General features: G+C 43.0%; 1 protein-coding gene across 2 annotated transcripts in view; it reads right to left on the minus strand.

The window, feature by feature from the left end:
* ADAMTS2 (ADAM metallopeptidase with thrombospondin type 1 motif 2) overlaps positions 1-12,954 on the minus strand; it is a 211,678-nt gene that overhangs the window by 24,192 nt on the left and 174,532 nt on the right. For both annotated transcript variants that reach the window (XM_035105612.3, XM_088661986.1), the window contains exon 11: positions 1,537-1,682. In XM_035105612.3, coding sequence (XP_034961503.3) covers positions 1,537-1,682 — 146 coding nt within the window. The remainder of the gene's footprint in view (positions 1-1,536; positions 1,683-12,954) is intronic.

Genomic DNA, 12,954 nt, shown 5'->3' on the forward strand with positions numbered 1-12,954 from the left:
TAGACTGGCTCCTTCCACTGAAATTAACAGAGACAACTCTACAAAAGCAAGCTACATGTAGAGATCTTGAATCACAACAGTGTTGAAATTAATGGGACCTATATATACCTGGTCCCACAGATTTCAGTGGCAGTAAAAAAAATACTTAGGGTGGAATTCAGCATCACCCTCTTCCAATTGTTCCATCTGCACAAGCATTGCAAGACTTCCCCTCCCCTGTAAGCTGTTTTGGGGGTTCTCCTCACACACATCCCAAGCAAAGGGTCATGTCAAGGGATGTGAGTGGGAAACGCCCTGTTGTGCAAGCAGAGGTCCTTGCACAGTGCTGCTGCTGCTGCTGCTGGATAGGTAAATGCCACCCTTAATCTCTTCTCTTCTCTTCTCTCTCCTTGGTAGTGTGACCAAATACCAGGAAAAGCTTTCACTTAATGGCTTCAGTCCAGCAAGTACCTAATCCTGCATGCACATAACCAGAGTTTGTACTTTTCTTTTTACACCAGCAATGGCGACAAACTGCATTTGTGTCAGACGGCAGAGGAACCAACCCCCATGGCAGGTTGCCAGGAACAGACCTTACCATCTGCTTTTATTCAATTCAATATTCACATAGAGAGCCTTGGGAATGCAGCCTTTCAGAATAATGGCATTGCCCCAAGTCAATCTCCATCCCCTCTGTCTCTCCCACTTCCTCATGAGTCATCATTACGGGCGCTGAAAAGTGCCCTCTGCCTTTGAGCTCTTTGCTCTCCTACTTTCAAGGCCTGCCATGTTCTGGGAGGGGGGGGGGTCTGGAATGCTTTCTAAAGACACTGAGTCCGTCAGCTTCCGCTCCCCTGGTCCTTCTTCCTCCTCCTCCTCTCCCATTATTCCCCAGCTTTCCGCCTCATCTGCCTCTGAGCTGAGACCTCCCTCAAACCAGTTATAATTCTGAACTGTCTTCTTCTCTTGAGCTGGCCTGTGACCGTAAATAAAATTAAATTGAAGTCTTCTTCTCTGGAAGGGTCAGGCAGGTCTCCACCATTCCTCCTCTGCCCAGTCCCTGACAATTTGTAATCCTATTCCAGCTATTTTATGTGTGGGTACAGACTGCCTCTTTGAGCAACAGCCAAAAAAAGGCAAGCTATGGCTGTGTGTATAGCAGGAGAACCCTGCATGAGGGCCATGGTGAATTCCTAAACCAGTATACAGTCAATGGTCTGCATTATTTCACCCACCTGAGGATGAAACATAGTCTCAAGCAATTATTTCTGTGCTTTTCTGATAGTAATTTAACAGTGTCTCTCTCACAAATGTTTATTAGTCTTTGGCAGAGGTGGCAAGCATCGTAGGGCAGTTCTGCACCGCCGTGGTCCCAACAACAAAATTGCTGCCACTTGCTGCGCTTGACTCCCCAGTGTGGCTGCACAGCCCACACCTCACCTCTGCCCATTCTGACAAGGGCCACAGGCATTGCTGTTGGGAGAGCGACAACATAGGAAGCCAACCCCACCCCATGCCACCTGCTCCTGGTCTTCAGCTTGCTTAGGTCCAACTTACTGTGGGTTGTCACATTGCCGTGTTCTGAATTTCACTCCCGTTCCACAGGTTCGAGAACAGGAACCAAATTTACTCCATGCCCCCCAGTTTCCATCTTGCTTCAAGATATCTGGAGTCAACCAGATACAGTGACCTTTAAAACAATGCTAAAAAGAGAAAAAGCATACGTGGATGCATATTTTCACAATGAGTCACACTGCATAGTAAAGTTGTCTTACTTTTTTGGACACAGACTGAAAGCTCCTCGGTCTACATACTATTGCGAACACTGGGAAATGATGCAATATCCCCATTCACAGCTTTAGAATAAACGATTCTCTACCTGCCTAGAAGAAATGATAGGCTTCTCACACATGCATGTAACTCACTGGGCAAAACACCACTCAGCTATACATGTGAACAGTTTCAACTGAAAAATACTGGGGCAGATTGGATGATTCTTCTTGCCCAAACTGGCCCATGGAATGGAGAACACACCTGCTTTCCCCAAATATACATGACCTATCTGTCCTTCCTCTGATGCCCTTTCACATCCACAGAGAGATTGCAAGTTTCAATACAGCCTAGGAGGTGCAAGTTTGGGCACACATGCCTGGCCATGTTGCTTCCTCTGTGTGGGGGACACTGCAGGAGGGGCAGATATGCCAGAAAGGGGGGGCAGGTGAGTTCATCCTACAATCCACACAATGGGCTAGATCAGTGGAATAGTATCAATCTGCCCCATTATATTTGATGTGATGAAAAGCAAGACCAGGTACTAGATTTCTGATGAATCCTTTACACCAATGTTATGTCAGCTTCTTCTACCCCCGTTGTCAGGCTCAGTATGCCCCTGAATGTCAGTGGCATGGGAAACCACAAGTGGGGAAAGTGCTATTGCCCTCAGGTCCCCTTCACTTAGTTCCAACAGGCACCTGACTGGCCACTGTGAGAACAAGATCATGGCTTCAATGGGCCATTGGCCTGACCCAGCAGGGCTCTTGTTATGTTCCAGCTGAAGCAATAATATCACCAAAATTCATTTGGATTTTAATTTAATTCATGCCAATGTATGTTTCAAGAAGTAAAATTTAGGCTTTCTCTTCCAAAGTTGCTTAGCTATGATTTCTTCTGAACAATATAACTGCAGTGGTGAGAAAAAGATTGTACACAACAACAAGAGAGAAAAGGTCCCTGCCCCCCCCCCAGTTTACAGGAACCTGCAGTGGAACCTTTAGTATTTCTTATATTTCATAGCCCTTTGGGCATTCACAGGACATTATAGCTAATAATTATTATGACACCTCTGAGACGTATTTGTAAACAAGCTGTGGTAGGTTTTTTTTTTAATACAATGCAAGTTTAATCTAAAAACAGTCCTTCAAAATAAAAATGGAGCACAAAAAACCCTTCATTCTAATGTTATCTATAAACAATGTCTACTATTTCATCCTATGAAGAGGAATAAACGGGGGGGGGGGGGGAGTGCTAACCCAAATCATTCTGATTTCAGTTACTGACAAACGGATCACTAAGGGAGATTTTTTAAAAGGCTCCTACTTTCCAACACCTGTGGAAAGTGGTGGGCGAGCATGATCATTCTCACATTCTTATACCGTGTCCTAGTTTGCCTCCTGGTCCCACAGACTGGCACCCATTGGATATCAATGCAAGTTATCATAGAAGTTATCCTAGTAGTTGGAAGGAACCCTGGGAATCATCTGCACCAAACCCCTGCAATGCAGGAATATGCAGCTGTCCCTTCCGGGGGGTTGAACCTGCAACCTTGCCGTTGTTAGCACCACACTCGAACCAACTGAGCTATGCAGCTACCAAGCCTTAAACTTTGCAAAAGCCTAGGAAATGTCTGCCCACATAATTTTCATGCCGTACAATGCAAAACAAATGAAACGGGGACGTTATTTTACACAGTGTTTAATTTACTTCAAAGTTCTTACTTGAAAGAACTTATCAATAGATATTGCAAGTGGGAGCATGCAACGGCCCAGCAAAAGGCTAGAGAGGATCACAGTTTTAGATGGTTGTGTTTCCAATTATAGGAAGCTAGAAACTCTAAGCTAGAAACCCCACCACAGAATTGGAAATATTTTCAATGCAATACTGTTGCCTTATGCTGATCTACAATTCCAGTTCAAAACTGATAGAGGAGTGGACTTGCCTGAAGGAATACATGAAAAAACATTGTTCTGGTATAAATATGCAATGACTGAAATTTATAGAGTAAAAGACTAAAAAGAAACGGGTATAAAATGTGAGACAGTTAAAAATAATATTGATAACACAGCGAAAAGAGGAAAAGAAATAAAGGAAGTCACACATGGGTGGAAGGAAGTCAAGACTTATATTTTTTATGTTTAGTTTCTTTTGTAATTTAAGTTGATACTTCTTTTTGGGTAAGGGGACGCGGGTGGTGCTGTGGGTTAAACCACAGAGCCTAGGGCTTGCCAATCAGAAGATCGGCGGTTCAAATCCCCGTGACGGGGTGAGCTCCCGTTGCTCAGTCCCAGCTCCTGCCAACCTAGCAGTTCGAAAGCACGTCAAAATGCAAGTAGATAAATAGGAACCGCTACAGCGGGAAGGTAAACGGCGTTTCCGTGCACTGATCTGGTTCGCCAGAAGCGGCTTTGTCATGCTGGCCACATGACCTGGAAGCTATACGCCGGCTCCCTCAGCCAATAATGCGAGATGAGCACGCAACCCCAGAGTCGGTCACAACTGGACCTAATGGTCAGGAGTCCCTTTACCTTTACCTTCTTTTGGTCAATGTATGTTTAATTGTTTTCTTCTGTAGGAATTAAGGAGTTGTGTGTATAATAAGTTCATTTTGTGTTTTGTTTTGTGTTTGTGAGTATTGCATTTACCAATAATAATAAAAAAATACAATTCCAGTTCATGGGTCTTAATGGTTCCTGTCAGCATGGGGAGCTGGGCATGCACATGACAGACAGATGGCCAGAGCAACAAGTGCAATCATTCACTTGCTCTTCCTAGTAATGAACTCCACAACAAATGTTATTCAGCTTAACCAGCCTTCAGATCTAGGCATTTGGCAGGCACTGTATGCAAAGCATATGGCTAAACACCCACTGCCAACGAAAACAAAGGAGAAAGGATTATAAAGTAAAATCTCCCTTAAGCATAAAATGGTGACTAGTGTAACAGAGAAATAGTGGGAATGCTGCCAAATATTAACCCGTAAAGGGAGAGAAAGGCTACAGTTGGTAGAACTGTGACAATGAAAAAACTGTCTGTGACATGAGGGGTCAGTAATTGATTAAAAAAATAAATAAAGGAGGCACAGGGTGTTCAGAGTAGCCCTTCAGTGTTCCAGTAAGATATTCCAGGTCAAAATATAATTAAGTGAAAGCTGCATCTCACGTTGGAATCGTTTTTTAAAATACTAATATTTGGTCTCCCAGGAGATGTTCACACAAGATCCATTGCCAATTCACACAACGTTATTTCCAGAAATGAGATAACTTCTTTTGGTCACCCCCAAGACTTGAAAGATGAAGAAACATCTTGTGGGAATGTTTCATGCATACTGTTTACTCCCTCGATTTTCTTGTGATCCGGAACAGAGATTGCCAGTGGCAATGAGAGAAATTCCAATGATCAACCAGTTCCAGAAGTATCAAGTCATGGGAGTCGATGAAAGGAGTAACCCAGGATTTGAAATTAGAAGGAGGAGGGGAACCATGGGGAAGGCATATGCTGATAGAAACAAATTTGGTTCTTAGTGGCTGACCATTATAAGAGACACAGTAAGCAGACACAATGATTCTAAGAACCTTATTATTATTATTATTATTATTATTAGTCTCATAGTTCATCCTTTTCTTTTGCAGTTTTTTTGCAGATTTTTTGCAGTAAGAAACTATTTTAAAAAATGGAAAAATCTTGTGGCACCTTAAAGACTACCACATTTTATTATGGCGTAAACTTTCATGGACTTGGGTCTAGTTCATCATATGTGTGAAGTGTTGTTATTGAGTTGCAGGCAGTGGAGAATGCCCTGCCCACTTCAGTTTGTCTTCTTACTTACAACCAATTAGGGGGCAGCTCTGCTTGTCACTGGTTCTGGCTCTACCCATCATTGGCTTTGGTTCTGCCTACTGTTGGGTCACCCTGTCTTCTGCTCCTCCAGTTCCATTGGGCACCAGACGCTGCTGCCTGCAGTATCATATGTTGCGACAGGGGCTGTGGTAGCGGGTGTGAAGAAAAGAGTTCTCAGCAGAGGGAAATGAAATGCAAGAAGTACCAGTGGTACAGGTAGAATTCTGGGAGTTGTACTTTGTTAAGGGTGCTGAGTGTTGCCCTCTTCACAGAGAACTCTGGGAACTGTAGCTCTGTGAGAGGATTAAAGGTCTCCTAATAACTCTCAACTCTGGGAACTGTAGCTCTGTGAGATGATTAAGGGTCTCCTGATAACCAATAACTTGGGGGTGCAGGTGGCGCTGTGGGTTAAACCAATCAGAAGGTCGGCAGTTCGAATCCCCGCAATGGGGTGAACTCCCATTGTTCGGTCCCAGCTCCTGCCAACCTAGCAGTTTGAAAGCACGTCAAAGTGCAAGTAGATAAATACCAGTAGGTACCGCTCCGGCGGGAAGGTAAACGGCGTTTCCGTGCACTGCTCTGCTTCACCAGAAGCGGCTTAGTCATGCTGGCCACATGACCCAGAAGCTGTACGCCGGCTCCCTCGTCCAGTAAAGCGAGATGAGCACTGCAACCCCAGAGTCGTCCACGACTGGACCAAATGGTCAGGAGTCCCTTTACCCTTTAATAACTCTTAGTGCCCTTAACAAACTACAGCTCCCATAATTCTTTTGTGGGGGGCAGCCATTACTTCATAGTGCTTTAAATCTATGGTGTGAATGTGACCCCTGTACCTCCACAACATACTTATGCACTGACAGGACTGGACAGTGCATCTGTTAATCTGCTAAAGAATGGTTTCCAGTGAAGGCTGTAGAAACAGAAAAGGCTGTGGCAGCCAGTGCAAATTAATTTTCTTGGAGAGTCCAATATTCTCTGTCTCTGTGGTGACTAACACAGCACATATTTATCCATCTGACTCCTGTCTGGGAGAAGCTGAGGTCAGCTTTCTCAGTGGGAAATCATCTGGACTGGACTGATTGACTTTGGAGAACTTTCCCCCCCTTGGCTAATTTCCTTTGCAGTATCTTTTTATTTAATTCCCCAGCTATTATGAAAAAAACCTCCAAAAGGCCTAGTGGGAACCCACAAAGAAATGCAATGGGGAGGGGTGGGGAAGAATAATTTTATTCCTTTGCTTCAGGGCCCTGGTCCTCTCTTCTGCAATGAATCAGTTGTTGGAGGGGAACCTGGATTTAGTTCAGGATACATTTTCTCTGAGCCTAATCCCTTCCCAAAATGGCTGCGTCAAAGGGAAAGAACAAAGGCCAAGTCCCCACTTTGCCTCAAAAACAATCACCTGGAAGGAGGGAACTGGCTTCACAGATGATGCCCCCAAAGGTGCTCTGTCCCTGAGATTAATTATTCTCGGAAACCCTGAGATTATTTCAGAGCAGGAAGGAGGGCTCAGCCTTCCTCCATCTCCAAAGTGACTGGGTACAGGGAGGAGATGGTAGGAAACTAATGGGCTCTGGAGACGACAGCGCCATATTTGAGAGCTCTTGGAAATGGAATCAGCTTCTCCAGAGTCATCCTGCTCACTGGCTCCTTGAGTTAGACCCAGGGTTAATGCTAGTTGTATTTAGGTCCTATTGTAGGATCACAACCAGAACTAGTATGTGGAGGAGCTGCTTCCCATGTCCCTTCAGGCAGGCGATTTCTGGCAACGTTTTTCTCCTCTTCATACATTCCACTTTAGGTGTATACCTAAATCTACACCCAAAAGTGTAACATATGAATGTGACAAATACGTTACCATACGCTCTGCTACAGCTCCCTATCGAGTGCAGACATGGTGGTAAACCCAGGCCTAATGTGTGAAATGGTCCCAAGTCTGAGGCATGTGGCTGTCAATTCAAAGCATTTCCATGGAGGCTGGTCCATTAAGGAGAAGTGGGCACTGCCACACCAACTGCAGTCTACCCTTACCCACTTGCTTGCCTTCTTACGTACAACCAGTCCAGGACCTGGCGATGGCTGTCACCTTCCTCCTCCTCAGTCTCAGTGCTGCCTTTGAGAACCAAGCAAGGAAGAGGATAAGTACAAAACTAGAATTACTTGGCTCTGCCTGTCCTTGGCTCTGTTGGCCTACTCTTGGCCTCTCTGTCTTCCACCATACCAGTCCCAATGGGCATCAAGGGTGTTCATAAATGCAATTCAAACCCCTCCCACACAGGTTCAAGAGAAGTGTTCTCATGTGCTTTTCAGAGCGATCATGTCAGTGGATGTAAACGTTAAGATCTTTAACTGCTGGTAAGGGGGGGACAGTAGCTTGCTGTTTCCTTGCATGGTTGCTTTTATAAGCTTCCAGGGGCAAACTAAGTGACTTCAGCCGATGCAAATGTGTCTTAACATTGTGGTTAGGAAGGACACCGCCAGTGGATTTATAGCTTGACGCAGCTGTCAAAACACATTTGTACATCTCAATAGGATAGGACTTAAAAGAACAGAAACTAAGCTCAGCCCTGTAATCTGTTCTTTTGTTGGAAGAACTGTGAATTAAAATTAAAAGGCCCACTTGGTTCTCCCCTTAGTAAATGTTCAGCATTAACAAGGTTAGTGTCAAATTTTAAATGAAAATCAATTAAATGTTCCTCCTCTAACACACCATTGATTTTCCCTTAAAAACACAACACTAACACTTGGGGGAGGGGGGGGGAGAGAGATCACATCATTTAATGGTTCTGTAGCTCCTACCATGTAATCCCTGTAATGTGAAAGGGCAGCATCAGGCAGTGGATAAGCACAAACAGAAGCAACCTGACATGGACCACAAACAATCAAATTTTCACTGGATGCACATTCATCTCCTTACATTCTGCTATGTAAACACATCCTGCCTGTTATGCTAATGCGACCACAGAATGCATCATCCACACAACTGCATTTCCAAGTTCATTGTAACTATAGCAGAATGAGTTAGGCACTTGATTCTTCTCCTGATCTTTCCATAAAACTACCCCCCTCCACACACACCTTCAGATCTCATTGTCCAGGCTAGGCCAAAGAACTCTCCTTTGTCCTTAAGAAAATTACGGTATAATATGTAATTATTCAGGGCATTAGATTGCTGACAATTTCCCCACTGAAAAGTTAGGTGGGGATCTTTTTGTTCCATACCAGCATTAGTGGCCTGGAAGAGTTAAGACTAATAAGGGAACACTTCTGCAAGCTAGCTAAACAAAACCAGCATCATAACCACTTCTGGCACTTAATTCCTCAGCTGTTGCAAAGCCAGGATATGTTCCTGACACACCAACCATGTTTAGATTGGCTTGCATTTTAATAATGGGCACTGGGAATAGTGGTATGAAATCATGATAACGGCATCTTACTAAAATAGGATGAAATGGATCTCTCTGAAGCAACATCTTTAATTGGTTATAATTCTGTTCTCTCGTTTCCCTGACTTTATTCCAAGCAAAATATTCTGACAAAATGAGAGTTGAGAGCTATTTACTTCCTTCGTGAACACACACTTTTTTTTAGCTAGAGGAAAGTGGAAATGTGTGTGACTTGATTTCCAAAGGGGGGGGGCAGGAACTTGGTACTAACAAAACTAAGAATGATATAATAGTTGGGTCTTGCAGCCATGATGCGCTAAACCTATCTGCTATTAATTAATTCGTTACTTGATTACCCTTGAACCCTACTGAGAGCAGAGCAGCTTACATATGGATTTCAGGAGGGTTCCATGCAGGCACTGCTTGGTTGTCCTGCTTGGCTTAAGAGTGTAAGGGAGCCAAAGGCTCATCTAGTACAGCATCCAGCATCACAACAGCCAACTTGACACCTATGAGAAGTCCACAAGTGGCGTTGGAGTGCAACAGCACTCATCCCATTTGAGATTCCCAGTACCTGCTATTCAGAGGCCTCCTCTCTCCAAATGTGGTGACAGAACATAGCCACTGTGGCTAGTAGCTTCAACAGAAAAACAACCACCACCACCACCCTCCTTTTTTTATCATTGTCTGTCATTTACTTCCTATTCTTAAAGCTCATACCAAAATAAAAACTTAGTTGGTCTTTAAGGTGCTACTGAAGGAACTTTTTTATTTTACTTCCTATTCTTAGTAAGTTTGCATAGGATTGCAAACTAAAATTAAAACAAAAACAGTGAAAGTCACTAAGGAGTTCAGTCATCTGTTTTCACAAAGAGGAACATCAAGGAATATGATTTCTTTGCAAATTGAAAATAGTCAAGACAGGTAAGAATGGAAGCCTTATAACTAATACTGTTGTGAAAAGAAGGATTGGCATAATCACCTGAATGTGATCCTTTCATTTTAAAAATGTTTGAAGAACCCCATAGAAGATTATAAATGCTGATTTGCCAGCAATCAACTCAGATCTTGCTAACTAGTTCTCACTGAGGTGGGTTGTACCACACCTGGACTATACCATGCCAGCCTGCAGGTCCCTTACATAGAAAACTACAGATCAGGAAGAAGTGTTCTAGCCTACCCTTCTATCAGACATGCTAGCTTTTGACATACATTATTTTGTATGGAAGAGTATTTAAATTATGTAAGCTCCCACCTGCAATCTGAAATGGCATTGTCTAGAAACTGGCTTATTACCACTTAGATGAGAAAAACACCTTTAAAAACTTGTTAGTTAAGAAATCTACCACAAACATACATATGCACTGCCTGACATGCATTTTCAAAAAGCCTAGGGAAATTGTTGCCTATTTCAATGTTGGCTAAGAACATTTTACCAGCTGACTTACATAACTTCTTGTGCAATGGAAATATTGAACAGCCCATTAAAAATAATAGATATTTATAGTGGACATACAAGTCTCACACTTTAACGAAGTGCAAGAGCCTTTTCTATGCCTGCTTCCACTTAAAAATATTTCAGAGAGAGATGGAATCATAGGAAAACAAAGATCTCTTGATGGTACAAAATGCCATGAAATTCCAATTTCTTCCTGTTACACAAGAGAGAGAGAGACAGTGCAATCTAGTTAACATACGGAACCCATCATCACTTTTAGGAAGCCAGAAAAAAAATCTTGCCAAAATGACACATTAGGCATAACAGCGATGAAATATTGCTACATGGTGTTTTATTATATTTGAAAGTCTCTAGTTGTTTTTGGCATCCGTCTGTCTCGGGAGACAATGGATGAGTGTGCCTTTGGGGGTGAAGTCAAACTATTGGAGAGTTACAGTGCCTGCTGTGGCTGTAGAGACTGATGTGGGAGAGACATGTTTTGTTGCAGCTGGGGCAGATGAAAGCACCCACTTCTGCTGCTGCAGATGCACCATGACACTGAAATCATAAACCCACCAGCAAATATGTGAAAATGAAAGATTAGTGGTAAAAATGATACAATTTTTTTACTCCTTAATAAATAAGCAAGTCGTTTTTGTTAAATAAACAGATGATTAAATAAATGAATTGTTCAACGGGCAGATATAAAACTGAGCAGAATATGCTGGATTCATTTTCTCCTCTCCTCCTCGGAGCACCAAGTCTGCAGGTGGATGCAGATGTCCATTTACCAACCTAAAATTTACCACAGTCAGTATGAAGCCACTGAAGAGGTAGTGGGCATTTTATTTCCCACCAGATGCAGATGTGCAAGTAAATGGCCGTCCATATCCACTATGGACCAAGGAGCCTTCAATAAGAAAAGAAGTTTCTGGTCACTAAGATCATCTGACTGATGGGTCATGCTGCAATCTATAGAGATTCCTTTTGAAACAACTGGTGGTGGTGGTGGTGGGGCTTTTCAACTGGGGCACCCTCTCTATGCAATCTCCTCCATCATGAACTAAGGCAATGTAAGAAATGTAGTTTTCCCAAGGGTTACTAGCACCAGGTAGCAGCTTTCTCTCTGTAGCATGTTCTCGCTGGCTGCCACCGGGAAGGGAATTTAGAGGTTGTGGGAAGAAGGAACTAGGAATATAGGGGAAGGTTGGGTCACTCAAGGAAGGCCATTAAAATTGGCTTGAAAATGAGACTGAGCATTCGTCTAATCTTTTGGGAAGTAGCTTGATTTATTTGAAAGGCAATCCGACACAAGGAGAGGTGGGTGGTATGAGAGTTCACACATCACTATGTTTCCAACCCATGGCTTATCTAGCAGTAGGCAGTACAGTTATCGCCTTTCCAATTATCTAACAGCTGAAAGATAAGATTCCCCACACAAACTCAACTTTTAGGTAATGGGAACGGGTATGATGAAGATGCTACCCGCCCCCGCCCCCGCTTCCTCTGCAGCAGCATAATAACATCATAAAATATGTATACATTCAGGCGTGTTGAGAATAATACAAATGAAAAACAGAGACTCCCTGCAAGGTCAAATCTGCCATCTTGTTACACTAGCAATTCAAATATAGTTTTGTTATGTTTCATTTTGTGATATTTGGCTTAGGCATATAACTTCAGATTTTATTTTATAGGAGCCATAATTCAGTGGTTGTTAACACACATATTTTGTGCTACACTGCAACAGAAGAAGAAATCCCCAGGGAGAGTGAATTTTCATCACTGCATTATTATTTTTGTTCTTATTAGGCTCATTACTTCCATTTATTTGTTCTTATCAAGAGTTATAGTAAACTATCAGACTTTTTATTAGACTAACTGCATAAGTGCTAATTGTTTTAAGGTGCAAAAAGAAGCAGCTTTGGTTTAGAAGTCAGAAGCACCGTCTTCTTATTAATTTGCTCGATAAAGTGGTTGTTTAAATGTATAGATTCATTTTACAGTGAGAATGCAAAAGTCATTAATTAATAGGTGTTCAGATGGAAAGAAAAACAGATGAGGTATACTCTAAAGTTACTCTAAAGTGAACGAAAAGGCTTTGGAGCAGGCATCCCCAAACTCGGCGCTCCAGATGTTTTGGGAATACAATTCCCATCATCCCTCACCACTGGTCCTATTAGCCAGGGATGATGGGAGTTGTAGTCCCAAAACATCTGGAGGACCAAGCTTGGGGATGCCTGCTTTGGAGGGTAAATTCAAACCTAGAAACAGCAGCATGGAAACATGCCCCCCATCCCTTGCATGGCACTAATGCACCACAGCTTGGGCCATCTACCTGAGCCAAGGTTGGCTCCAGCATCAGGGTGTTTGTGTCCAAACCTATGCAGTCCTCTGTATTAGTAGCAGCATGGGGAATCTGGCCTGGGCCCCTCCTTTTACACTAATTTTTCAAAATTGCTCTTCCACAACTTGTTGTGACACTTCACAAAATTCTGGTATATGCTTCTGGTGCCTGTGTGATCCCCAAATTCCTCAAAC

This window comes from Zootoca vivipara, chromosome 2 (assembly GCF_965207765.1).
Source record: "Zootoca vivipara chromosome 2, rZooViv2.hap1.1, whole genome shotgun sequence".
Taxonomy (NCBI): domain Eukaryota; kingdom Metazoa; phylum Chordata; class Lepidosauria; order Squamata; family Lacertidae; genus Zootoca; species Zootoca vivipara.